Consider the following 27802-nt stretch of genomic DNA (forward strand, 5'->3'; position numbering starts at 1 on the left):
ATGAGGTGGCATTGTCCAGAAAGATTTCCTTCATTTAGAAAACATTTATTGGAGGCCTTCTATCGTGAATCAAGCACTACTCTAGGTGCTAGGGGGTGGGGGAGGGGGAAGGCAAATGAATCACAGCCCTTGCCCTGAAGGAGCTCACAATCTAGTAACGGGAGACAGACATGTAAACAGTTATTTGCATAAAGCATTACAGGTGCTATAGTAAAAGTCTGGGTTGAAGATAAGAGCTTTAGAACGGTCAGCATGTAAGAAAGGCTATGAGAGCAGATGGGTTGGAGACTTAAGAACTGACTCTTAAGTGACTGCAATAATTAAGGAGTGGAAGATATGCCAAGATAAGAGATTAGGAAGGAATAATTATTATAGTCTAGTCTAGATATCTCAAACACTATGTCTTAGTTGGCACTATGTTGGCACTGCTGCTGACATTAATCCGGAACCCTCTTTCACTGTGTTTTACTTAGACTATCTCACTAAATACTCTTTACAACTCTATAGCATTCTGTATTATCCCTATTTTATAGATGAGAAAATTAAGGCTCAAAGACTTTGAGTTATTTATTCAAGGTCACACAGCTAGCAAGTGGGAAAGATAGGAATTGAACCTAGCTCTGACTCCACAAAGTTTATGCTGTCAACTATCAGTATACTCAGAGAAGCCCAAGCAGAGCCAGGAGAGATGGTGATGCATGCAAGCCATGGAGGAGAGAATTTAAAGGCGAAATAAGTAGTCACCATGACAAATGCCAACAGAGAGATTAAACATGTTGAGGATTAACAAGATCTGATTGGATCTTGTGATGAGAAAGCTTGAGGTGAGCTTTGCCTGAGTAGTTTCATTAGCAGAGTGGTAGCAGGGGAATAAATTGAAGCAGTCTGAAGAGCAAATGGGAGTTGGGAAGTGGAGGCTCCTTTTCAAGGACTTTGGCATTAAAGAGCAGAGAGAAAGGAGGTGAAATTTAGAGGGGCTTAGTCAAGTGAGCCTTGCCTGAGGAGAAAGAGTCCCAGATGGATGCCCGCAGCAGTGGTGAAAGGTCAGTGTTATGAAGTCCAGCCAGAAGGGCAGACAACAGGGAAGGACGTGAGATCTGAGATGGTTGTTGGGATGGGATGGTTAGGGAGCTCAGGAGGGAGAGCTAGAGAGTTTGGATCTGTCCAGGGTACTGGGAGCGAGGGACCTGCCAGCAGCTGAGTGGTAAGTAGGAATGGTTGGCGATGTGAGTGGCACAGTAGGACCCTGGCTCAGCCATTGGCGGGCACACAGACAGGGGCATGGTCCCCAGGCAAGAAGGCTGCAATCCTCGGTAGTCCAACTGGGCCTGAGAGGAACACAGGGGCAAGGGAGCCTTCTCTGAGGATCTAGGTAGAATTTCAAGGAGGCTGGGTTCCACTTCCTCATAGACATCTGAGACTGCAGCCTTGGGCTGGGAGAGATGGGGGGAAAGTGGTCTGGATTAGAGCAGGTCCTGTGGGAGCAGGACCTGGACTGTGCAGGAAGGAGGGTTGGGCTGGAGGTAGGGCCCAGGGATGGTATACTTGTGGGCCAAGGGCCTTGGAGAAGTTGTGTGATGGGGCAAGGAGCTCTAAGCAGAGCTGGTGGTGGGCGGTGGTATGGGGAGGTGCACTCACCGGACTCAGGGCTGCAGTATCCCTAAGGTACTGGCCAAGGACCCGGTGTAGGTCTGGAAGTGAGGGCCACAGGGCATGCCTCAGGCTCCTTGAGGAGAAGGAAGAGAAGGACACTGGGCTGTGGGAGTGAATTAGGAGTGGGGAGAGACCACTGAGGTGTGTGGGGAGAGGCAGTGAGGTGCGGGAGTAAGCTTGAAGAGGTAAGAGGAAGGTAGAGGAGCCCTCAGGTGGTGGGGGGAAGTCAGTGGTGTGGAGGCTCAAAAAAGCAGTTTGAGTGTCCTCAAACATTCTTGCCTCAGGGTCTTTGCACTTTCTATTCTCTCTGCCTAGAACATCGACTCATTTCCTCATTTTACTTAGGTTTCTGCTCAGATGTCATCCCGACAGGCCTTCTCTGACTACCCTGTCTAAAATAGAACCACCTCCCTTCCCCATCACTCTTTGTCTCCTGCTCTGCTTATTATTCTTTATAGTACTTGACTTATTGTATATTTATTAGAATCTTTATATATATATATATATATATATATACACATATAATGTAAATCCATGAGAGCAAAGAGTTTGTCTATTTGCTCACTCTTGGATCTACAGGGTATAGAACAGTATCTGACCCATAATAGATTCTCAAGAAATTAGTTGAATGAAGAGAACTCGTGGGGGCTTTTATTAAGTTACTGGGGAAGATGCTCTCCCTAGAAGAATGTGGGTTAAGGTATGTTGGGGGACCCTCCAGTTCCTTAGGCTCATATTTCCACAAGGAAGGACTTTAGCTGAATGACCTTCGGGCCTCTTCTTTGTTTTTTTTTTAATTGAGCCTCTTCCGTGACCACATTTTTCTCTCTCCAGGGGAGGAGGAGTGATGTATCTGGTAAACTGGGGGAAAGGAACCGGGTACACCCGGGCCAGCAGAGCAGCCTCCCTCTTCTCCGTCAACCTTTTAGCTGGATCCGGATACAGGCTACATCCCAGTCTGCTCATACATTAGAGAGGATTAAAAGCTCAAAGACGTGTTCAAGGAGAGATGTGAGCCCCAAAGAGGGGCATCTAATCCAGCCTAGGGCCATCAAAAGAGGCCACCTGGAGGAGTCACCTTCTGAGCTAAGTCCTCAAGAATAAAGAGATGTTACCAAAGGACTGAGGTGGTATGGAATCTATCCTTTATGTTTATAACTTCCAGTGACATTTATCCTCAGCCTTAGTCTCTCCACATAAACAACTCATTCATTAACAGCATTTATTTAAGGGTGTGCTATTTGGCAGGCACTATGCTGAAGATTTAAGGATGACCACGTAAGGCACAGGGAAGACATATAAAGAAATGAATGCAGTAAAATGCTTCCTGCACTATGAAAGAAGTCTGTATTGGGGCACAAAGAGACTAGCCAATAGGGGAGGGTCAGGAAAGGTTTCCTAGGAGTTGGTGAAGAAAGTTATTTAAAGATAAATGGGTATTAGTCATCCAGGGAGGATATTCCTGGCAGTGGGGACATTATGTTCAAAGGCACTGAGAAGTAAAACCACTGGACTTGTGGAGGAAATCACCGGCAGTGTGGCAAGGCTGATGCACAGGGTGGGAGGTGGAAACACTGGCAGGGGCACAGCCTTGCTTGTTTTCCTAGAGCCTGGACTTTATCCTGGGGAGCTAATAGTAAAACTTAAGGAAGTGGAGTGACAAGTTCATGTGCGCCGTTTTAGAAAGATTATTCTGGTGGCTGTGTGCGGCTAGATTGGAGGGAGAGGGGGCTCCCTTTTGGTGAGTCCGGTAGTTCCTGCAGGGCTAGAGCAAGGGTGCTGTTTTTGAGTGAGGTTTAGGAGGTGGAATGACAGGACCAGACTGGATAATGAGGAGGGAGGCGCCCAAGTGGTCTGGCTTGGGTAACAGGTGGACTTGTTACTGAGATGAGGAGCCAGAAGGCGGGGCTGTTTGAGGTGTCCCTCAGAGTGGACATGTTCGAGTGTAAGGAGGCGGTGGGACTTCCAGGGAAGACGTGCGGGGAGCGGCAGATGCCACAGGTCTGGATGTGAGATTGTCTGGAGAGCGGGCGTCATAGAGTGACCAGAGGATGCTTCTTTAGGGGCCGCCGGCCTTGCCCGGATCACACCCCCGTCTCCCACCTGGCTGGAGCGGTACCTGTAGTGCTCAGGAAATTGCCACCTCAGCAGCAGCAGGCCCAGGAGGGCGCTGACGCTCAGGACCAGGAGCAGAGCAGTCACCAGGAAGATCCAGACTAAGGGACAAAAAGCAGTCAGCCCTCAGGGGGAGGCGCCTGGCCAGAGCCCTGCCCGCAGGTCCACCAGCCCCACCCACTTGCTGTCCCGGGGCGCCGGGTAGGTCTGCACAACCTCAGCCTGGTGAGGTCGGAGCCCCGCCCCTCCACTCGCGCAGCCGTAGAGAGCCTTTGCCCCTGCCCGGCCCTCACCCGTCTCCGAGGCCGTCTCCACCCTCACTGAGTCGGACCAAGAGCTCCAGGGACCTTGGAAGGTGGGGCCATGGAGCCTGGCGCGCAGCTGTACGCGGTAGCGGGAGCGCGGGCGCAGCTCCAAGGTCTCTCCCTGGGCCCCAAGAGGTGGCTCCAGCACCTACGCAAAGGTGCAAGCGGGTGGTCAGGTCCCCGTGGGACGGCGTTGGGGAGAACTCGGCCTCTGTTTGACCCCAATCCTACCGCCTTGAATCCCCGGGGATACCTCCAAAGCGCCTCACTGGCAGAAAACACGAATCCCCGGCGGAAACTGGCTGGAGAGAACACTCGGACAGAGAGCCTCGCCCTGCCAGGCGTGGTACACCCCTGACACACTGACTCATCTACACACAGAACTACTCATCCTGACACATACATATGATACATCGGCAGAGATGCGGTACACACACACTGACCAGGGCGCGATGGAAACCCCGGACATACTCAGATACTCATAGCCGTGTAAGTGAAGTTGCTCAGTCGTGTCTGAGTCTTTGCGACCCCATGGACTGTAGCCGACCGGGCTCCTCGGTCCATGGGATTTTCCAGGCAAGAGTACTGGGGTGGGTTGCCATTTCCTTCAGCGAATCTTCCCGACCTAGAGATCGAACCCGGGTCTCCCACAGTTGCAGGCAGACGCTTTAAGGCCCGAGCCAGGGAAGCCCATAGCCATGTAAATCAGGCCACAAATAACATCCTTTCAGTAGAGGATGCCAGCACTGTGCTAGGTGCTGGGGGTACGAGGAGAGTCCAAGAAGAGGGAACAAACATCGCGTATACCAGCAGGGAGACATTATTAACTTGATCAGTAGTAAACATTTATGAATTGCTTGTGACAAGCCAAGCCTTGGGGTAGGCATTGGGGAAAAAGAAAAACAAGGTCTCACATGTCTTATGAAGAAGACATCCAAACAAGTAAATAGTTACAAGAAGTAATGAGTGCAGTAATAACAATATAAGTAAGGTACCACAGAGCCCTCAAAAGAGTGTTAAGCTGACTGAGTTGCTTGACTGTGGGTTACAGAGTGTTCTGTGTACCAAGAGCATGCATAGGTGGGCTAGAGGGTCAAAGATAAAACTGGTAGTAGAGATGTGAGGCCTATTAGTACAATAAACTCAACTAAATTGTTGATAGAGGGAAGGGGCAAGGGAGAAGGAGAGAAGAGGCAAGAATAATTCCAGGCTGAAGTAACTGGGTTAAGTGTTGCTGCCATTGCCATGGACAAGGAACAGGAGAAGCAAGTTTGAGGAAGAAATGCTGTATTTTTCGATTTTATTAAGTTCAACAATAGCCAGAACTTATTAATGGTAATGTCAGAATTGTAGTTACCTCAGAGGGTGTGTATGTGTGACCAGAGGGCATAAAATACTTCTGGGGTACCAGAAACAGCCTTTATCTTCATCTGGGTAATGGTTACATGGATGTATACACATGTACAAATTAACCAATTGTATATTTAAGATTTGTGTTACTTTATGTAATGTCTACCTCAATAAAAAAGTCTGGGGAAGAAAATGAGTTCAGTTTTGGATATACTGAGTCTGAAATGTCCTAGGGGGCTTTTAGGTAGAACTGTCTAGTAAGAAGTCATATATGCATGTGGTAAATGAGAATAAAAGTAGAGAAAGAAACTAATATGTAATGTCTATTGAGTGCCTTCTATCTACCAGGCAATATGCTAAATATCTACATATTTAATTTTTACTATAACTCTGGAAAGTACATAGCTTTATCCCCATTTCACCAGTGAGGAAACAGACTCTTCAGAAGTTTAGGTGATTCACCTATGGTATGGAAGTTATTTTCCACATAGGTGTTGGAATGAGTTTGGGATGGTTAATGTATAGTCATTGAAAACGGAATCGAAGCACTCACCTAGGGAGAACATCTAGATGTCGGTAAAGAATCTGCCTTCAATGCAGGAGACCTGGGTTCTATTCCTGGGTCAGGAAGATCCCCTGGAGAAGGGAATGGCTACCCACTCCAGTATTATTGCCTGGAGAATTCCATGGGCAGAGGAGCCTGTCGGGCTACCGTCCTTCGGATTGCAAAGAGTTGGATACAACTGAGCGACTAACTCTTTCACAGAAGAAGAGTCTAGGATGGGACTGCAGGAAGCACAACCTATTAAGGAAGTGTGGAAAAGAAGAGCCCGGGAAAGAGTGAGGAGGTTCAGTCAGAGAAGTGGTAGGAGAATCAGGAGAGAATGATGTCCCAAAAGCAAAGGGAAGAGAACATTTTAAATGGGCATAGTCAGCAGTGTCACATGTCAAAGAGAGATTAAGATACCAGTTGAATCAGATAGAGATAAACAAGCCCAGACACAGATACACATGAGTATACAGTGATATCTTGGTTATCACTCCTGATAACAAACATCCTGAAACTCAGAAATACCCCGAGTACGAGGTCTGGGGTCATTTGTTCCTTGACTGTACCTTCCAGTCCTGATGGCCTTCTGCTGTGTATCGGAGCTGATAGCAGGTTTCTTGGGCTGCCCAGGCTGATGGATGCTGCCATTCCAGTTCCAGCTGCCCGCTGGAGACCTCCCTCCAGTGCAAGTTTGGAGTGGGGATGAGCACTACAGGGATGTCACCAGGGACTGGCCTAAGCCCTTCTGTGCATGAGACATCGTGTCACCAGGGCCATGGGTCAGAAGTATCAGAGCTGGTGATCCTGGGCATGGGGTCAGACAAGGTAGGGGTGGGAACTGTGTGGGAGGAGAAGGGAAGAAAGTCCTTACCAGCCTGGTGGATCCAGAAAGGGGAGCCCAGGTAGCTGTGAACAGCACCCTGGGCTGTGGTCACCTCCACAAGGATGTGAATAGCACTGTTATTTTGTGACTTGAAGTGGCAGCGGGAGAACTGGGAGGACTGTGATCCTGAGTTTTTCTCCTCTTCACACTTCTCCCAGATGGGGTCCCTACAAATCAGGCAAATAGAGTCATTTGATTCAATGCCTGCTTCAGAGACTAATCCAGTCTCACAGGGAATTCGATTATAATCTAACTTGTTCCTTGGACAGGCCTCCAGGGCTTTCTCTCTCATGCCGTGTATTTTTTTCTGAGGTTTGCTTTGGAGTTCAGCCTCTTCTTCTTAATAAAGAGATAGGGACTTTCCTGGTGGCCTGGTGGCTAAGAATCTGCTTTCCAATTCTGGGGGTGGGGGCGTCGATCCCTGGTTGGGGAACTAAGATCCCACATGCCACTGGGCAACTAAGCCTGTGAAGAGCAACTAGAGAAAAAGCCCAAGTGCTGCAACAGAGACCCAGTGCAGCCAAAAAAAAAAAAAAAAAAAGCAAGAGCTAGATGAGATAGGGAAATTACATGGGCTATAGAGTTCAGGTCTTGGCTTATTGGTGTAAAACTGGGCAAATTACTTAATTTTCATCTTTGCCTCAGTTTCCTCATTTGTGAAATGTGTCAATAATACCTACTTTGAATGGGATTGTTTCAAAGAGTAAAGCAAAACATATTTATGTTCTGAATCTGTTCTCATTAGGCAGCCTTCTTAGTCACCTCTAAATGCTATTTTACTAACAAATTATTGTGACAGTCTCTTAACTAGCTTTTCTGCCTCTGTTTCTGTCACTCCCTTCAATTTGTTCTCCACACAGCAATCAGAATTTAGACCCAAAATGTTGATCTGATAATGTCCAGAATATATGTCAAAGCTATCCCTTTATTTTGACCTTTATTCTTGCCGCATTAGATGAAACCATTATCTGCTGCCTGGATTAAGGCATATTTCTAAATGGTGATCCTGCTTCCACTCTTACTTCTTTTTAATTGCACAGAGAAACATCTTTTAAAAATGTAAACACTTCAGCAGCACATATGCTAAAATGGGAATGAAACAGAGATTAGCATGGTCTCTGGGCAAGGATGACATGCAAATTCATGAAGCATTTCATATTTTTTAAAACGAACTTATGGTTGCCAGGGGCAGGGATTGTTAGGGAGTTCGGGATGGTCATGTGTACACTGCTGTGTTTAAAATGGGTAACCAACAAGGAACTGTAGTATAGCTCATGGAACTCTGCTCAGTGTTATGGGGCAGCCTGGATGGGAGCAGGGTTTGGGGGAGAATGGATACTTGGATATACGTACGGCTGAGTCCCTTTGCTGTTCACCTGAAACTATCACAGCATTGGTAATTGGCTGTACCTCAATGCAGAAGAAAAAGTTTAAAGTGAAAAAAATTAAATCATATGGCGTCACATTGTTGTTTAGTCGCTGTGGTGTCCGACTCTTTTCTGGCCCCATGGACTGCAGCCTGCCCGGCTCCTCTGTCCAAAGGGTTTCCCAGGCAAGAATACTGGAGTGGGTTGCCATTTCCTTCTCCAGGGGATCTTCTTGACCCAGGGATTAAACCCGCATCTCCTGCATTGGAGCTGGATTCTTTACCTACTGAGCCACCTGGGAAGCTCATATCATATCACTCTTGCTTAAATCCTTCCATGGCTCCCCATCACAAATAAAACCCAAACTCCACCCCAGAGCCTATAGGACTTCATATGGTTGAGTTCCTCCCTGCCTTGCCATTCTCATCTCCTACAAGTCTCACACAAGGTGATGACCCTTCATCCGATACACGGGCCTTCTCTCTGTGCTGCAAACATACCAGATCCATTGTCTTTGCAGCTCACCTTGCCCTGGATTGCCCTGCCTCTAGATCTCACGTGACTCGTTTCTTCTCGCCACTTGGGTCTCAGCTCATCTGTCACCTCCTTGGCAAGGCTTTCTCCATCCACTCATGAAATTAGCACCCACCCCCACCCTTCCACTTAGTCATTATCATTTAACCTTGCTCCTTTCCTTCTTGTTGGCCTCCCGCCATTCCCCTCCCCCAACTAAGATGTAAGTCCCCACAATGCTGGAAGCTTCTCTGTTTTGTCACTCTATCCCTGGGGCCTGGTACATAGTCACCTTCAAGAGTTGTTTGTTGAACAAATAAATCCTGTCTCCTTCCTGGTTATAACCCCTAAATAGCTAGCTATTACTAAAATCATTTACCATTTTATGTATTTTTATGTTTACTAGGTTATTCAACAAATAATTTATACTATGTGCTAGGTACTATGATAGACCCTATGAATACACAGAGGAAGAATTTTCAAGGAGCTGTCATTTCATTGGGAAAGGGAGAAAAACAAACAGATGGTATTTTTCTGTGATGTGCACAGGCTGGCTTGGGAGTAGCAAGGAAGATCATCTAACCCAAACGGGGTGGGTCAGAAAATAGTTCTTGTACAAGGCAGTGCCGAGAATGAGTCTTGGACTATAAATAGGACAAGCAAAGGGTACAAACAGGCATCCCAGGCACATGCTTGTGCACAGATAAGAGATATGGTACTTTGGGGGAAACTCTAAGTTGTGCAGAAAGGTTTTAGCACAGAGGGCTTGGTGGGGAGTGGTAAGTGTGGGTAGATCAAGGTCACAGGTGGCCTTATTGCCTTTCTAAGGAGCTTGAACTGAATCTTGCAGCAAGATGGAGACATTCAAGGATTTTAAGCAGAGAATTGTCATCACTAGCTTTGTATTTTAGGAAAGTCTCTCTAACTGCAGTTTGTGAGAAAGGATCTGTGAGGGTGGACTAGAAGCAGAGACATTTATTAGGACAATGTCATGGAATTTTCCATGCAAAGTGATGAGGATCTGAAAGCAGGATTGTGGTAGTGGGGGTAGAGAGAAACAGATGGATTCAAAGAGGGTACTGAAAAGGTAGAAATGACCAGAGTTTCTGATTGGATGTGGAGGGTGTAGAAAAGGCAGAAGTTAAGGGTGGAAAAGTGAGTTTATGGCAGGATGGACAAGAAGAGGAGGAGCAGGTTTTGACAGAGAGTATGTGAATTCAGTTTTGCCACCCTTTCATTCATGGCCCTCTTCATAGTATGGAAATCTATACAGCTATTAGAAAGAATGAGTTACATCATTACAGATGTCCAAGACATATTTTTAAGTAAAAAAGTAAGTTAAAAAGAAGTTAAAATGAATCATACATATAATGTGATCCAATTTATATTGAAAATTAAATATTATGTTTGCTGCTGCTAAGTCGCTTCAGTTGTGTCCGACTCTGTGCAACCCCATAGACGGCAGCCCATCAGGCTCCACCATCCCTGGGATTCTCCAGGCAAGAACACTGGAGTGGGTTGCCATTTCCTTCTCCAGTGCATGAAAGTGAAAAGTGAAAGTTAAGTCACTCAGTCATGTCCGACTCTTGGCGACCCCATGGACTGCAGCCCTCCAGGCTCCCCCGTCCATGGGATGTAAATGCATAGAAAACTGGAAGAATACACTAAAACTGTTAATGGTTTTTTTTCATCATTCAATCATTTTTTCTTTTTAACTGAGCACTTACTCTGTTCTAGGCCCCATGGTAAGTGAGAATACATTGGTGAGTAAAAGCAGACACTGACTTTGCCCTGATGGATCATGTTTAGTTAAGATCAGCCTTTCTCAACAGAGCTCTGAGAGAGAATTTTGTTATCAATCAAATAACCATGTAAGGTATAAATGTAAAATTATAACTATGTTAAGTATTTAAGAAGGAGAGGTACACGGTACAACAAGGATATAGAATAGTGCCACTGGACCTAAGAAGGCAGGTCAGGGGAGGTGACATTTGAGTTTCGATCTGAAGGATAAGTAGAGTTTAAGTCAAGATAAACAGGTTGGGTAAACAGCATGTGCAAAGATTCAGAGGCAGGAGGGATTGTGGCAGGTGGGAGGGAATGAAAGTAGGCCAGTATTGGAGCAAAGAGCACAGAAGGCAGCATGGAATAAGATAAAGTTGAAGGCACAGATACGGGCTGAGTCTTTTAGAACTTTACACAGTCACAATAGAATTCTTTTCTTTGTCCTAAGATCAGTGAAAGCTATGGATCTTGGATGAGTTTTAAGCAGAGAATGTTGCATTTATTTTTCTGCTTTTAATAACTCACTTCAGCTCCTGTGTGGAGAATGTTTTGGAGGATCCAAGAGGTGATCAGTTAGTAAGTCTTCTCAGTAACCAAACTCAGAGAAGAAGACGGCTTGTACTAGGGTGATAGCTGTGATGAACAAACATGGACAGATCCTAGAGATGTTTAATAGGTAAAATCAACAAGACTTGGTTATATATTAGATATGAAGGAGGTGACAGATCAGTGAGGTGTTTGGTGGGAATGCTTGAAGACCAGGTGAAGTTTTCATTGGATCCAACAGATAGTGAAAAGTTGCAGTACATATTTGGAGAAGGAAATGGCAACCCACTCCAGTGTTCTTGCCTGGAGAATCCCAGGGACGGGGGAGCCTGGTGGGCTGCTGTCTATGGGGTTGCACAGAGTTGGACATGACTGAAGCGACTTAGTAGCAGCAGCAGCAATAGCAATACATATCTGAGTAGGAGGAAGCCATGCAGAATTTAAGAAAGGTCAATTTGTCAACAGCATGCAGGGGCGGGTAAATTGGAAGTGACAGAGAATGTAGGCTGTTGTAATGGTCCAGGTGACATGATTACACTGAATCAAACCAACGCATTCCCAGGGGGTGAAGAGATGTTGAAAGGATACAATACCCAGTGGCGGATGAAAGCATGGAGGGCCTTTGGTTTGGGGAATGAGGAAGGGGACTGAAGAGGATAAAGAACAATCTCTCCTTTCTTTCTGCAGAGTTGTGTCTCTCTCCCGTGACATCAATCAGCGGTTCACTTCTCACCTGTCTCTGGGGCAGCAACGTGCCCTGCTGTGGTAGAAGAAGCCTTGGGCGCTGGCATGGTTCTGCTGTTGCCACTGACAGGTAACATTCGTCAGGTCCAAGGTAAAGCATTGTAGTCCAATTTCCCCTGGGATCAGAGAAGGAGAGATCCCCTGGAGAAGGGTATGGCAACCCACTCCAGTATTCTTGCTGGAGAATCCCATGGACAGAGGAGCCGGGTGGGCTACAGTCCATAGGATCGCAAAGACTGAGCATGGATGTGGAGAAGGAAGCCCTATCAGAGCCCACGTGCTCCTACCCCATAGGGTATCCAGATCATCTTTACACACATAACTTGAACATTTGCTCCTATCCTTTCTTCTCTCCTTGAATATAGTCCATCCTGTGCAGTAGCAAGTTTGAGATCATCAGGAAGGACCATGGTTCTCTGAGCTTCTATATCTAGCCCAGGCATCTCTAGAGATCTTTTCTATCTCCTCCTCTACTCCTCTGTTGACTCACCTGCATCGCCAGGCAGGTCCACAGTCACAGGGAGGGACCAAGATCCCCAGGAACCACGGAGAGAGACCCCATCAGGTTGGCTGCGTAGCTGGAGCCAGTAGGAGTTACCAGGCTGGAGTCCTGAGATGAGGCAGCTGCCACCCTTCGTTGTCAGAGATGGAGCCTTGGGAGAAGAATCCCAGCCTCACAATCTAGATCTGCCTCTCAGCCAAGATAGCCTCCATCTCTTATATATGAAACCCCACAACATGCCTGTGGAGAGACACTCAGTTCTTCACTGGATATAATACGTGCACAGACTGGGGGCCAGGTTGGTGGGTTTCAGGTGGAGTTCAGGGTTTTTTAGGTTTCCCTCGTGGCTCAGACAGTAAAGAATCTGCCTGCAAGGTGGGAGAGTCAAGTTTGATCCCTGGGTCAGGGAAGATCCGCTGGAGAAGGAAATGGCAACCCATTCCAGTATTCTTGCCTGGAGAATTCCACGGACAGTGGAGCCTGGTGGGCTATAGCCCGCAGGATTGCAAAGAGTCAGATACGACTGAGTGACTGATACTTTCACTTTCAGGGCTTTTTAGGGAAACCCCCACTAACTTGGGGACCTGAAGTGCTCAGTTGTGTTGGTCTGAATGACCTAAAGTGGGAGATTCCTAAATAAACATGGCTTCTGAGAACTAATCGGAGCCTATGCTAGCTCTCCAAGGACCAACCAGTCTGGAATGCCCAAAGCATGGCCTGTCCTTTCCTGGGGCAAAATTGAGGGTAAGAGATAGGAGGTGGAGCAGAAGAAGGCCAGGGTACTTCTCTAGTTGGGGAGGTCTGCTCTGGTCCAGTCTGTTGAGGCATCATGGGCTGCGCACATGGAGACTGGTCCAGGGTTGCCGCTAGGTTTGGTCTCCGCCGAGCTGGGCAGCAGGTTTCTGCGGACAGCAGCTGTGTGACTGTGGTGCCAGTGGAGTTCCTGGGGTCCTTGGGGCCATAGCGGAGTTCATGCCTCAGAAATTCATTGATTTCCGGAGCTGGGGCCTCCCAGCTGATCTGAAGTTCCCCTGGCTGGCTCCCACCCATGGCCTTGATGAGACTGGGGGGAGTTGGCAGGCCTAAGGGAGAGACAGAGCACATCAGAACTCTTTGGGTGCTGCAGTCTACAGCTCAGCCAGTGGACTATGGAGAGGGGTGCTGGAGGCTGGGGTGAGGGCAGCCCCTGGGGCAGGGGCAGGGAGGCTCCTTATCCTGTTCTGTCCTCGGATGAGTAGTGGCCGCACCACTGGTGGGTAGGCTCAGTGCTCCTCAAGAGCAGGGACCCCTCCTCATCTGTGTGTCCTTGTCCTGATGCCCAGTGCCTAGCACAGGGCAGGAATTCTGTAACTGATGAATGAGTAAGCCAATGAATAGGTTAATGATGGGAAGGTCAGGGTGTCTCTGGTGTGAAACGAAGTCTAGCTCTGGACGCCGAGGCTAAGAGGAATGAGAAAGGGGTCTCGAGGTGCCTCTGGGAGTCTGGTAGTGGGGGGGCACCCGTGTCATCTTGAAAGAGCACAGCTCGGTCTGATTCCAAGAGCTGGCCCAAGGGCGGCAAACAGAGGGGCCAGGTTGACAGGAGGATGCTGCTTACCCACAGCATCCACAGAGAGCACCCGCTGGGTCAGATTCTGGTTCAGAAACACATTCTTCACCCAGAGGTGCAGTTGAGAGAAGAGGCGAACTTCAGCCTGGGCCGGAAACTGGCACACGTAGCGGGTTCTAAAGGGCATCACATGCTGGGAACTCAGGGGGCAGGTGCGGGGCTGCTCCCTGTGGGCACAGGAGAAGTCTGGGCTACCTACACGCTCACCTGTCCAGCCCTGAGGACCCAGGTCTGGGCCCAAGCCCGACTGCTGTTTCCATTACCGCCATTTCTCTTCTCAGCGCCTGGGATGGGTGGGATTAGGGGGTACGGAGGCGCTGGAGCTGGCTGTATCCAAAGCACCTCTGTTCATTAAGTGGCTACTTCGGTCTCGTACTTGGACTAGTCCTCTGACAGGGCCAAAGGCAAGGAAGCTGCTGGAATAGGGCTCAGCTGTGGTATGCACAGGACAAATACAGGGGAGTGGTATATACACGATACACATATATGATACATAAGATACAACACATACCCCGGATAGGCATACAGCAGCTGATACATTTCACTGGGCGCTCCCTCTTCCTCATCCCAGAAGCAAGTGAGGTCCTCAAAGGTTCGAGAGAAACAGTTCAGGGACTCTGAGTCCGAGGCCAGCGAGGAGGCATCTGAGGAACAGCCGGTGAGTTGGGCTCCTGGTCCTCCCCGGCATGTTTGTGGGCAAGAGTAGGGGACCAGTGGGGGCCTCCCACTTTGCACTTCCCTCCCCACTCCGCCCGCCCAGGGCTCCATCTTCCTGGGTATGGGTGTTTGCTACCCTCCACACACCTCACCTTGGCTGGTGACTTGTGCCAGGTATTGGGGGACCGGGAGGAGGTAGGAGATGACCGCCAAGAGGGCCCAGGAGGGCATCTTCTCCAGCACTGTGTGCCTGCCTCAGCCCATCCTCCCTTCAGGAAGCTGGGCCCCAGTCCCCTCCCAGGCCAGCCCCTCAGGTTCCTGTCAGATACAGCCCCACGTCCTGTCCCTGTCCCTGCCCTTGTGGGGCCCATCCAGACCACACTGGGGCTGGGGGCCAGGGGAGGGGGCGTGGAAGTGGGCAGGAGGGAAGGAGGAATTTGAAAGGGAGGATACAGGCCTTTCATCAAGAGAGAGATGGGGGATTGCGTTTTTTTGTGTGTTTTTTTGACCACGTACCAGAAGCAGAGTAAGCCTCTGTGTTGGTCCACGTTCACTGCTGGAGAAGGCGTATTGTGATCACGGAGAGCAACACTTACTGAGTGTTGTTCACTGCTGACACGTGTTAGGCACTTTTTATCCCCTGACTCAGCCAATCCTCATAATAGTCTTATTATTTCCATTACAGTGATGGCAAAGCTGAAGACGCAGACAAATTGAAGATTTGCCTAAGGTGACACACCTCCTAAGAGGTAAAACTCAGGACATCAAGCTTAGAACCTAAGTGTTTAACAACCATGCCAGTGCCTCTGGAAGGTGAAATCCACCAAGAAATGACTGCCTTGCAGTGGTGACAAGATGGTGGCTGTTTCCACTTTAATAGGTTCCGTCACTTTGTGCACAAAGAAACACGTTCTCCTTGGAACTGGACAGCCCCCTCCACCGTGGGGAGCCTCCACAGCTGCCTTTCATCCTGTTGCTACTCAGAGTGTGGTCCATGGACCATCAGCGAATGCGCTACCTGGGAGTTTATTAAAATGCAGACTCCTGGGCCCCGCCCCAGACCTTCTAAAGCAGAATCTGCACTGTCCCCAAATCCCCAGATGATGTGAATACATATTAAAGTTTGAGAAGCTCTGGGCTTCAGAGCTTTTATCTGGTTGGCTCAGAATCAAGGGATGGTTGGTCTCAGCTCTCCAGCTCTAGCTCATCTTCACATTTGTGGTGGAAGAGTTGGTGGAATCCCTTCTCTGAAGCCCAAGTCCCCTCCTGCGACTGTTGTAACTGGTGGCTTCTGCGCCGACTCTCAGGAGCTTTGACTCTGGCAGCGCGTGGGGCCAGTGCAGGCCATGGTAACTTCCCACATGTAGCCCCGCTGACCTCACCTGGGGCTCCCCTCACTGGCTTTACAGACTGAGTATCCTTCTTTCTTCCTCCTGAATTAATGTTATTAACAAAGTGCTGTAGGGAGGGGTAGGAGGACTGTAGGATGTGAAACCTTCAGCCTCACCTGTGAGGTCTTAGCTTCTCTGGCATCACTTCTCTGAAGAAGTCCCTGAGGCCAGATTTGCCCTGATTCCCGTCCGTCTCTCAGCTTCCATGGGACCAGCTTCCTCTGCCCAATGGAGATGACATTGGATGCCTCTCCCAGCCCCCAAGCAAGGGGCACCAAATTTGTCGGGTCAAGTGAGAGGGGAAATAACTGTAATGTTCATGGAGTCCCATGGCTTTGATGCTGCGGATGTGTTGATGATTTCACAATTAATGTCTCTAGCTGTGACTCCCCCTCCTGGGCTCCAGATTTGGATCACCAACTGCCTACTTCGAATCTCTACTTCTACGTCTAATGGACATCTTATACTTACGAGGGCCAAAATAAAACTCTTGAGTCTGGCTTCCTCCCTACACCTTTTTTGTTTCCTCTAGTCTTACCTACTCTGTAAGTGGTGTCAGTCTACTCAGCTGATTAAGCACCAAATCTCAGTATTCCTCAATTCCTATTTTCCTTTTACCCTACATTCAAGTCATTAGCAACTCTTGCCAGAAAGTCTTTCAAAAGGTACCCTGAACCTGAATGCTTTTTACCACCTGCACTCCTACCATTTTAGTCCCAGTTTGAGTCACTGATAAGTTTCCTAACTGCCTCCACTCTTAATCCCTCCAGCAAATCTTCCATAGAATGGAGCGAGATGTTCAAAAGCAAATCACATTTCTTCACTCCCTTGCTTAAAACCCCTAATGTTTCCTACTGCACTTAGCATACCTCCTAAAGACAAGGTCCTGTCTGATCTGACCTCAGCCTACTTAGATCCCATCTCCTACCACTGTCTCCTTCTCTCTGTGTTGGTCACAGTAATCTCATTGTATCTCTCATTTGAATTCTCATCATGCTCAACCTTTCTGCAATGCTTGGTACTCCTTTCCTTCCTCGGGTTCTGCAATATGTCACATTCACCTGGTTTCTTCCCACTCCTGTAATGTTCCCTTTCAGTTTCTTTCTTTCTTTTCTCCTTCTCTTAAATGTTACTGTTCTAAAGATCTCCTTGCTTCCCCCTTTTTGTTACTAGTTTCTGAGTAGCCTCATGGCTTCAGTTCCATTTATAAAATCTACCACTAACTTCCCAATCTTAACACTCTTGAACTTCAAGTTTTCAGTTACTTACTAGACATCTTGAGTTGTTGTCCCATGGGTGCTTCCAGCTCACCGGGTCCCAAACAGAGCTATTCCTACCTCCCGCCTATCTTCCCTTTCTAGGTTTGCATCTCCCCATAGGCAACCTGGGTGTGTAAGCTTGGAACCTGAATGTCACCCTCAAATTTTCATTCTGCCTCCACTCCTGCATGCAGGTCTTACCAAGTCCTGTGAATTCTACAGAGAGAGTTAGGGGTGCAGAGCCCACCAGACAAGGGGCTTGTTTATGACCATCAGAGAGTTGAGTTGGGGCCTGTTTGCTCCTGCATGGAAGGAGGTCCGATTATCTGTCCCTTTCATCTTCCCATTTTTTTCTACTTCCACACAGCTGGAGAAAAATGCCTTCCTTGGCCCTTTGCTTTTGTAGAATATCAAATAAGGACTGGGGTAGCCCTCAGGGAAAGATCATTTAGGTCTGCTACTCTCTGGTCAGAGTCCAGTGGGTCCAGCCCATGTCAGCAGGCCTAGGCTTTCCTGTTGGGATATCAAGCCAAAGCCCTGGCCTACAAAAGTCTGTATTTATTCTCTGTGCAGCCGTTGCTGAGGGAACTCAAAGGGTTGCTGTGTGAGGATTGGCTCAGGCAGGTATGTGTTGTTGATCTGCTCTTTGGTGGGTGGTGGGAGTCCTGTTGTGTAGCATTTGCTGACCTTTGTGGTATAAGTGGGCTTCCCAGGTGGTGCTAGTGGTAAAAAACCCAGCTGCCAATGCAGGAGATGTAAGAGACTTAGGTTTAACCCCTGGGTTGGGAAGATCCCCGGGAGGAGGGAGGGGACAGCAATCCATTCCAGTATTCTTGCCTGAAGAATCCCATGGACAGAGGATCACAAAGTCCAGTGGGTCCAGTGGGTCACAAACAGTTGGAGAAGACTGAAGCGACTTAGCACGCATGCACGTGGTATAAATACTCCAGGGATTTCCCTGGCGGTCCAGTGGTTACTTCCAATGCAGAGAGTGCGAGTTCAATCCCTGGTTGGGGAAATAAGGTCCCATGTGCCACGTGGTTAAAAACAAACAAACAAAAAACCCAAGACCTTCAAAACAGCCAATTTCAAGCTACTCCTATGATGTGCTCCTGCCCTGTCCCCCCCAGATTTCCCAACATTGTCATTTTAATCCAGTCAGAAAGCCTGGGAGAGGCAGCTTTGGGCACTTGGTTTCTCCATCTCCCTGCCTCTTTCTCAGCTTTGGCAAGCTTCTCTCTAGAGTCCTTGTGGCACTGGCACCTGGGGCAGCGTGTCGGAGCAGTGTTTCCCCGTGTTTTCTTCAGTGTTACGTTTGCCATAGCCATTGTTGACAAATGATATCTCCTTACTCAGAACCTTTTCTGAAGCTCAAATTTGCTTTTATTCTTTCCCTGCTTAAAACCCTTTCATGATCCTTTGGACCAAGGCTCACCTCTTGGTGCTGGAGCAGAAGCCCTTTGCCTCTCTTTGTCCCATTCCTGACTCTCCCTCGCGATGCCCGCCTTGCTCTTTCCCAAATGCGATCCCCTTTCCCGCCACAAGCCCTTGCTTCCCTGAGCACAAAACCCTTCAGAACCTCTCAACCTATTGGCACTGTCTTTGTGATTCAAGATTTGTCCCGAGTCATTACTTTTGGGGACTCTTCTCTCCCAACTAAATGTAATGGGTGGTGGCGGGGGTTGGGGGGAGTCTAACTGTAAGAGAAAAATGCATTGTCACATTTCTTTCTGAGGCCTGGTAACTCTTCTGTGATCAGAAACAATGCGTGAGCCTTTGGGCCTGGGAAGGATTTAGAGAGCTAATTTGCCAAATATGAAATTCGTGAGAATTTTGAAGTGTATAGTGGTAACTCCAGAGAAGAAGAAGGAGGGCTAGTAAATGAAAGATGGCAGCCCAAGGAAAAGACGTCTTCACCAGGGAGAAATTTCAGTAGAACGGCTGTTGGAGGAAAATTTTAGAACAATGATGCCTAATACTCAGTTTTACGTTTATACTCTCTCTTCTGTGAAAGCTTAGCTTCCCTAAAGCATACTATTGGTACAGGCATTCTATCCACGAAAACTTACATGGTGTTTTAGAAACAAAGGGGAAAAGGTGACAATATCTGAGGAATCAAAAGACAATGGCAGCCACAGAAAGTGAGCAAAAAGCGATGAAAAATTTAGCAAGAACAGAAATTCAGACTGAGAGGCAATCATGAGGCTGTGCTAAAGTCCTAGTCAAACTAGAGATGGGTATGGACTTTCCAGAGGATGTGGAGTAGGGATGGGGCTGTTCTGATTGGATATAAAGGGAAAAGGTGACCTCAAAGGGTTGAAAGCCTTGAGGATATTTGGGTTACACCCACATTCCTCCCTTCCTCTGAGTCTCCCCAGAATTTTGCGCCTCTATTGGGCTGTTTTATATATAAACAGCCATGCATACCTTTGCCTTTGCTAGACAAGATGTTAACCCTGCTTAGAGGGTACCATCATTTTATACTCATGCTTCCTGGGGTAAAAGCTGGATGGGGTGGGCCAGCCTCTTCCTCTCTAATTCCCTGTCTCACCAGCTACCACTAAAGAGTGCTTGCTGTTTGCCAGCCCTGTCCTAACGCATTGTCTCATTACATCACATGAGGAATTGATTATATGCCCTTCTTCTGGGACTTCCCTGACAGCTCAGCTGGTAAAGAATGCACCTGCAATGCAGGAGATCCCGGTTCAATTCCTGGGTTGGGAAGATCCACTGAAGATGGGATAGGCTACCCACTCCAGTATTCTTGGGATTCCCTGGTGGCTCAGCTGGTAAAGAATCAGTCTGCAATGCAGGAGACCTGGGTATGATCCCTGGCTTGGGAAGATTCCCTGGAGAAGGGAAATGCTATCCACTTCAGTATTCTGGTCTGAATAATTCTATGGACTGTATAGTCCATGGGGTCACAAAGAGTCAGACACGACTGAGCGATTTTCACTTTCACGCTTTCTTACCTGGCAGAAGAGAAAACCAAAACTGAAATGGATTAACTGAGTTGTCCAAAGTCATGATTCAGGGGTAGAGCTGAGATTTGAATTCAGGTCTGTCTGGCTCCAAAGCCTGTTCTTATAACTTCTACATGGACACCTCTGACGAGGACTACTGTTTCCTTCACTTCATTCACTTACAGGAAGTCCCCTACATATGAAACTTCAACTTGAGGACTTTCAAAGACGAGGACGTGCATCTGGTTCCAGCAAGGGACCAGAACCTGTGCCATCAACGTCAGACGTGAGTCAAAGTGCAGCTTGCTGTCTGTCTCCTATTGCTGACCATCCTTCAGCTCTGCCATCTCCCACCTCCTCTCCCTCCTCCAGTCAGTCACTCTTCTTGCCTGTTCACTTGATGCCAATCACTGCATCTTAGCTGTTGTACTGAACTACTGTACTTTTCAAGGAACTGTGTTGTAAGATTAAACATGTTTATTTTTTGTGTTTTTATGTATTATTTGTGTGAAAAGTATTATAAACCTATTCTAGTACAGTGCTATATAGCTGATTGCTTTAGTTGGGCACCTTGGCTAACTCTCTTGGACTTACAAACAAATTGGACTTCTGAATGTGTTCTCGGAAAGGAATTTGTTCATATGCAGGGGACTTACGGTATTTAATATTTTGTGCCTGGCACAGGGTCACACTAGGCCAGAATCTCCCACAGGATGAGGCTGGGTTGAAAATAGGCATCAGGAGAGACTTAATTCAAGTAAAGGGACAAAGGATCCCTAGGTACCCACCAGTGACTCCAAGCGAGAGAGCTTCCGGAGACCCAGTTTGCTTAGCTCTCTGTTCTCCTGAGCTGCTGGGCTCTTTCTGAATCCATCTTTCCTGCTCAGGAAACATGAGGACCAGACCACTCCGGCCAGACTCTGGGAGAGGGCCTGGGGTGAGATAAGAGATGCACAACCCATGAGAGGCGCCTGAGCTGCCCAGAGGGCCAGGCAGGAAATCACCCTTTCCTTGGGGCTGAGAGGGGAATGACTCAGGGCTGACGGGTGGGAGTTCCGTTTTTGCAGCGCAGGCAGGCTGCAGCGAAGCCTGTTGGGCAAAGCGTTTGGGTTTGCCTTCCCCATAGCCGCCAGCCTAATGAGGCTTTAAGAGGCATGCCTTGGCCTTCCTTATTCTGCTTTCCATCATTTCCCTGGAAACAAGTTTGTGCTGCTGGTCTGGTCTCTTGCTCCAATGCTTATCCAACCCCGGCCAGCCTCTGTGGGAATGCAGCTGCTGAGAGAGGTGGTGAGGACCACAGCTAGACAGGACTGGGGCAGGTGGGGCTGCGAAGCCAGGCACTTTGGCTTGAAGGTCTTATTTGCAGTGGCATCCTGGGTCCTATGGTACCAAGTGGACATGTGAGCTCTTCTGCTGGGGAGGATACCCTTGGGGCCTGCCCTTAGCCCAGGACCTGGCATGCAGTATGGAATCAAAGTATTGGTGTTGGATTTGCAAGCTTGTATTGGGGGACAGGGAAGGCCGGCATGCTGCATGCAGTCCATGGGATCGCAAAGAGTTGGAGGTGACTTAGTTACTGAACAACAACAACAACAATCATACCTCAGCTGGGCCCTTTCTCCTGTGCCAGACAAGCACCATAGCACTGTGGCTAACAGAAAGATTCTGGATCCAAAATTCTCAGTTGGAATCCTAACTCTGCCATTTACTAACTGCCAGACTCTGGTTAAGTTACTTAAACTCTCAGACTTGTCTTTTCTGTTAAATGGGAATGATAATAATAGTACCAACCTAATAGGGTTGTTGAAGATTAAAGGAATTAATATATGCCAAGTTCTTGGGACGGTGCCTGGCAACTAAGTATCATGTAAGTTGTTGTTCAGTCAATAAGTTGTGTCCGACTCTTTGCAACCCCATGAATCGCAGCACACCAGGCCTCCCTGTCCATCACCAACTCCCGGAGTTCACTCAAACTCATGTCCATCGAGTCAGTGATGCCATCCAGCCATCTCATCCTCTGGTGTCCCCTTCTCCTCCTGCCCCCAATCCCTCCCAGCATCAGAGTCTTTTCCAATGAGTCAACTCTTCACATGAGGTGGCCAAAGTACTGGAGTTTGAGCCTCAGAATCAGTCCTTCCAGTGAACACCCAGGACTGATCTCCTTTAGGATGGACTGGTTGCATCTCCTTGCAGTCCAAGGGACCCTCAAGAGTCTTCTCCAACACCACAGTTCAAAAGCATCAATTCTTCAGCGCTCAGCTTTCTTCACAGTCCAAATCTCACATCCATACATGACCACAGGAAAAACCATAGCCTTGACAAGACGGACCTTTGTTGGCAAAGTAATGTCTTTGCTTTTCAATATGCTATGTAGGTTGGTCATAACTTTTCTTCCAAGGAGTAAGCGTCTTTTAATTTCATGGCTGCAATCGCCATCTGCAGTGATTTTGGAACCCAAAAAAATAAAGTCTGACACTGTTTCCACTGTTTCCCCATCTGTTTGCCATGAAGTGATGGGACCAGATGCCATGATCTTCGTTTTCTGAATTTTGAGCTTTAAGCCAACTTTTTCACTCTCCACTTTCACTTTCATTAAGAGGTTTTTAGTTCCTCTTCACTTTCTGCCATAAGGGTGGTGTCATCTGCATATCTGAGGTTATTGATATTTCTCCTGGTAATCTTGATTCCATTGCTGCCCTGCAAATAATTTCATCAGTACCATCTTTCTAGATTCCATATATATGTGTTGCTGCTACTGCTGCTAAGTCGCTCAGTTGTGTCTGACTCTGTGCGGCCCCATAGACGGCAGCCCACTAGGCTCCTCTGTCCCTGGGATTCTCCAGGCAAGAATACGGGAGTGGGTTGTGTTAGTATACAATATTTGTATACTAACTAATACAATATTTGTATTGTAACTAACTAATTTGTATACTAACAAATACAATATTTGTATAACACTAATTTGTGTTAGTATACAATTTTTTCTCTTTCTGACTTACTTTAATCTGTATAATAAGATCCACCTCATTAGAACTGACTCAAATGTGTTTCTTTTTATGGCTGAGTAATATTCCATCATATATATATATATATATATATATACACACACCATAGCTTCTTTATCCATTCATCTGTTGATGGACATCTAGGTTGCTTCCGTGTTCTAGCTATTGTAAATAGTGCTGCGATGTACACTGGTGTACATGTGTCTTTTTCAATTTTGGTTTCCTCAGGGTATATGCCTAGTAGTGGGATTGCTGGGTCATATGGTGGTTTTATTCCTGGTTTTTAAAGGAATCTCCATACTGTCTTCCATACTAGCTGTATCAGTTACATTCCCACCAACAGTGCAAGAGAGTTCCCTTCTCTCCACACCCTCTCCAGCATTTATTATTTGTAGACTTTTAGGTGATGGCCATTCTGATTGTGTGTGAGGTGATACCTCATTGTAGTTTTGATTTGCATTTCTCTAATAATTAGTGATGTTGAGCATCTTTTCATGTGTTTGTTAGCCATCTGTATGTCTACTTTGGAAAAAGTCTGTTTAGGTCTTTTCCCCACTTTTTGATTGAGTGTACCTCTGCTTTTTAATACGCTGTCTAGGTTTGTTTTAGCTTTCCTTCTAAGCAGCATGTGTCTTAATTTCATGGCTGCAGTCATCATCCACAGTGATTTTGGAGCCCAAGAAAATAAAATCTGTTGCTGCTTTTACTTTTTCCTCTTCTATTTGCCTTAAAGTGAAGGAGCGGATGCCATGATCTTAGTTATTTTTTAATGTTGAGTTTAAAGCTGTTTTTTGTTCTTTTAGTGACTGGCACTTTCAGTAACCCAGTCATGTAAACAGAAGTGTGGCAACCATCCTAGACTCCTCCCCTTTCCTTCCACACCCTTATTCACCCCCTGCTCGGTCTTTCACCCGAGTATTTCTTCCAGCTCATCACCACACCATCACATCTTCACTCTCTCCCTCTCTTTTTTAATAGCTTTATTGGGATATAATTCACATACCATAAAATTTGCCCAACTAAGTGTGTAGTTCAATGGCTTTTAGTATACTTTAGTGTTTATATGAAAGTGTAGTCAATTTTAGATCATTTTTATCTCCTCAAAAAGAAATTCTGTATCTTTTAGCTCTTGCCTTTATATCCCATCTTTCTCCCAGTCCTAAGCAACTTGCAATTTACTGACTGTCTCTAAAGACTTATCTGTTCTGGACTCTTCAAATAAATGGAATACAAACAAATACAATGTTAGTCTTTTTGTGACTGGTTTCTCTTAGTGTGGTATTTTCAAGATTCATGCATGTTATAGAGTACATCAGTACTTCATTCCCTTTTAATGGCTGAATAATATTCAACTTTATGGATATATCATATTTTATTTACCCATTCATCAGCTGATAGACATTTGGGTTGTTTCTACTTTGGGGCTAATATGAATAATGCTTCTACAAACATTCATGTACAGTTTCATGTAGGCCTGTGTTTCATTTCTCTTGGGTATATACCTAGAAATGGAAGCGTCAGGTGCTATGGGAATTTTATGCTTAATTATTTGAGGAACTACTATTTTCCAAAGAGGCTGCACCATTTTAAATTTCTATCAGCAATGTATGAGGGTTCTGATTTCTTCTTGCCAACTTGTTATTATTTGACTTTTGATTATAGCCATCGTAGTAGATATGAAGTGGTATCTCCTTATAGCTTTTAAAAAAAGGTTTATTGTCATGTAGTTGATTTATGATGTTGTGTTAATTTCTGCTGTAAAGTGACTCAGTTACACATATTCTTTTTCAAATTTTTCCGTTATGGTTTTCACAGGATATTGAATATAGTTCCTTGCACTATACAGAAGATTTTATTGTTTATCTATCCTATATATTTATAATAGTTTACATCTGCTAATCCCAAACTCCTAATCCTTCTCTCCCCCTACCCCACCAACTCTCCTTATAGTTTTGATTTGAATTTTCCTGATGACTAATAATGTTGAATATATTTTTATGTGCAAATGTCCATTCAGAGCCTTTGCTCACTTAAAAAATTGAAATATTTGTCTTTATTGTTGAGTTGTAATACTTCTTTATGGGGCTGCCCAGGTGGCAGTGGTAAAGAAACTGCCTGCCAATGTACAAGACGCAAAAGCCATGGGTCACTCCGTGAGTCAGGAAGAGCCCCTGGAGTGGGAAATAGCAACCCACTCCAGTACTCTTGCCTGGAAAATTCCATGGAGAGAGGAGCCTGGTGGGCTACAGTCCATGGGGTCACAAAGAGTCGGACATGACTGAGTGACTGAGCGTTCCACACTTCTTTATATTGGGTTGGGCAAAAGGTTCATTTGGATTTTTCTATAAGAGCTTATGGAAATATCTGAGTGAACTTTTTGACCAAGCCGATGTATTTTAGATACAAAGTTCCTTATCAGTTATGTGCTTTGCTAATATTTTTCACCATTGTGTGTGTTGTCTTCTTGATAACGTCCTTTGATACCCCAAGGTTTTCAACTTTGATAAAGTCTAATCTATTTATTTTTAATTTTGTTACTTGTACTTTTTGAGGTAATGAAGATTTACCCCTATGTTTTCTTTTAAGGATTTTATAGTTTCAGCTCTTGCATTTAGGTATTTGATTCAGTTTAAGTTTGTTTATGGTGTTTGGGTATAGGTCCAATTCATTCTTTTGCATGTGGCTATCACTTGGAAGGAAAGTTATAACCAACCTAGATAGCATATTGAAAAGCAGAGACATTACTTTGCCAACAAACGTTCATCTAGTCAAGGTTATGGTTTTTCCTGTGGTCATGTATGGATGTGAGAGTTGGACTGTGAAGAAAGCTGAGCGCCGAAGAATTGATGCTTTTGAACTGTGGTGTTGGAGAAGACTCTTGAGAGTCCCTTGGACTGCAAGGAGATCCAACCAGTCCATTCTGAAGGAGATCAGCCCTGGGATTTCTTTGGACGGAATGATGCTAAAGCTGAAACTCCAGCACTTTGGCCACCTCATGCGAAGAGTTGACTCATTGGAAAAGACTGATGCTGGGAGGGATTGGGGGCAGGAGGAGAAGGGGACGACAGAGGATGAGATGGCTGGATGGCATCACTGACTCGAGGGATGTGAGTCTGAGTGAACTCCGGGAGTTGGTGATGGACAGGGAGGCCTGGCGTGCTGCGATTCATGGGGTGGCAAAGAGTCGGATATGACTGAGCGACTGATCTGATCTGATTCAGTTGTTCCAATGGTATTTGTTGAAGATTTTTCTTTCCCTATTGAATAGTTTCAGCACCTTTGTTAAAAAACTAGTTGAGAAAAAAAACAAAAACAACAAAAAAAGGAAAAAAAAACCCAAAACTAGTTGACCATAGACACCTGAGTTACTTTCTAGACTCTCAATTCTATTCTGTTGATCTGTCTATCCTTACATCAGTACCATTAATTTTTATTGCTTTGTAGTAATTTTTAGAAATTAGGAAGAATTATTCCTCCAAATTTGTTCTTTTTCAGCATTGTTTTTGCTAATCTGTGTCCCTTGCAGTTCTCATATGAATTTTAGAATCAACTTGTCAATTTCTACTAAGAAGCCAGTTAGTATTCTGATGGGGATTGCATTGAATCTATAGATCAATTTGGGCAGTATTATTATCTTAACAATACTAAGTCTTCTAATTCATGAACATGAGATGTTTTTCCATTTATTTAGATGTGGCTTCATTTCTTTCAGTGATGTTTTATAGTTTTCAGGGTATGTTTTGCCAAATTTACTCCTATGTATTTTATTCTTTTTAGTGCTAGCATAGGTGGAATTGTTTTCTTATTTTCATTTTCAGTTTGTTCATTGCAAGTGTATAAAAGAAAACTGCTTTTTGTATATAAATCTCATGTTCTTCAACCTCACTGAACTCATTTATTAGTTCTAATAGTTTTTTTATTGGATTCCTTAGGATTTCCTGGATACATGATCATGTTATTCTCAAACAGGGACAGGTTTACTTCATTCTTTACAATTTGGATGCTGTTTATTTTTCTTGCACATCTGCTCTGCCTAGAACCTCCAGTACAGTGTTGAATAGAAGTAGGAAAAGAGATATCTTTGTCCTGTTTCTTCCTTTTCTTAGGGGGAAAGCATTCATTAAGCATGACGTGGATTTTTGTAAATACCCTCTATAAGGTTGATGAGGTTTCCGTTTACTCTTAGTTTTAGTTTCTTTTTTTAAACATGAAAGTGTGTTGGATTTTGTCAAATGCCTTTTCTGTGCCTATTAAGATGATCATGCATTCATATTATACTAATTTTTGGATGCTAAACCAACCTTGTAGACCTGGGATAAAGCCCATTTGGTTATGTTGTATAATCCTTTTTATATGTTGTTAGATTCTGTTTGCTACTATTTTCTTGAGAATTTTTGTGTCCATATTCATAAGCTATACTGGCTCACTGTTTTCTTGTGATATCTTTGTCTGCTTTGGGTATCAGGGTAATACTGGTCTTACAGAATGAATTGGGAGCTATTCTTTCTCCTATTTTTGAAGAGTTTGTGAATAGTTTGTATTTATTTTTAAAGCATTTGGTAGAATTTAGCAGCGAAGTTATCTGGGCACGGGCTTTTCTTTGTA

General features: G+C 45.9%; 1 protein-coding gene, 1 long non-coding RNA gene and 1 other non-coding gene across 4 annotated transcripts; 2 read left to right on the forward strand and 1 right to left on the reverse strand.

Moving 5' to 3' along the window:
- The first annotated feature begins 843 nt into the window (after positions 1–843).
- Positions 844–20617, forward strand: LOC129655575 (uncharacterized). 2 transcript variants are annotated; one of them, XR_008716049.1, is made up of 4 exons: positions 844–1043; positions 2488–2780; positions 15265–15328; positions 20378–20617. It is a non-coding gene; the product is annotated as an uncharacterized LOC129655575 (long non-coding RNA). The 2 variants fall into 2 exon arrangements; XR_008716048.1 differs by lacking the exon at positions 20378–20617 and having other exon boundaries at positions 15265–15712.
- On the reverse strand, positions 1146–14810 carry MPL (MPL proto-oncogene, thrombopoietin receptor). The gene is made up of 12 exons (XM_055586148.1): positions 14732–14810; positions 14434–14566; positions 13911–14089; positions 13097–13395; positions 12302–12464; positions 11801–11927; positions 6845–7023; positions 6540–6682; positions 4062–4221; positions 3773–3869; positions 1639–1726; positions 1146–1433 (listed from the first exon to the last, which is right to left on the reverse strand). The coding sequence occupies exons 1-12, from the start codon at positions 14808–14810 to the stop codon at positions 1146–1148; spliced, it is 1935 nt and encodes a 644-aa protein (XP_055442123.1).
- LOC129656662 (U6 spliceosomal RNA) lies at positions 7916–8019 on the forward strand. The gene has a single exon (XR_008716453.1). It is a non-coding gene; the product is annotated as a U6 spliceosomal RNA (small nuclear RNA).
- Positions 20618–27802: the final 7185 nt, after the last annotated feature.

The sequence above is a fragment of the Bubalus kerabau genome, chromosome 6 (assembly GCF_029407905.1).
Source record: "Bubalus kerabau isolate K-KA32 ecotype Philippines breed swamp buffalo chromosome 6, PCC_UOA_SB_1v2, whole genome shotgun sequence".
Taxonomy (NCBI): Eukaryota; Metazoa; Chordata; class Mammalia; order Artiodactyla; family Bovidae; genus Bubalus; species Bubalus kerabau.

What these genes read in the sequence shown, in the direction of transcription:
- MPL (XM_055586148.1), bottom strand. Translation starts at nt 14,810, where the DNA reads ATGCCCTCCTGGGCCCTCTTGGCGGTCATCTCCTACCTCCTCCCGGTC. An exon ending in AGACCTCCCCAACTAGAGAA is followed by an intron (nt 12,465 to 13,096) that starts GTACCCTGGCCT and finishes TCTTCTCCCAAG; the next exon opens with GCTCCATCTCTGACAACGAA. An exon ending in AAGGCCATCAGGACTGGAAG is followed by an intron (nt 4,222 to 6,539) that starts GTACAGTCAAGG and finishes ACCTTTGCGTAG; the next exon opens with GTGCTGGAGCCACCTCTTGG.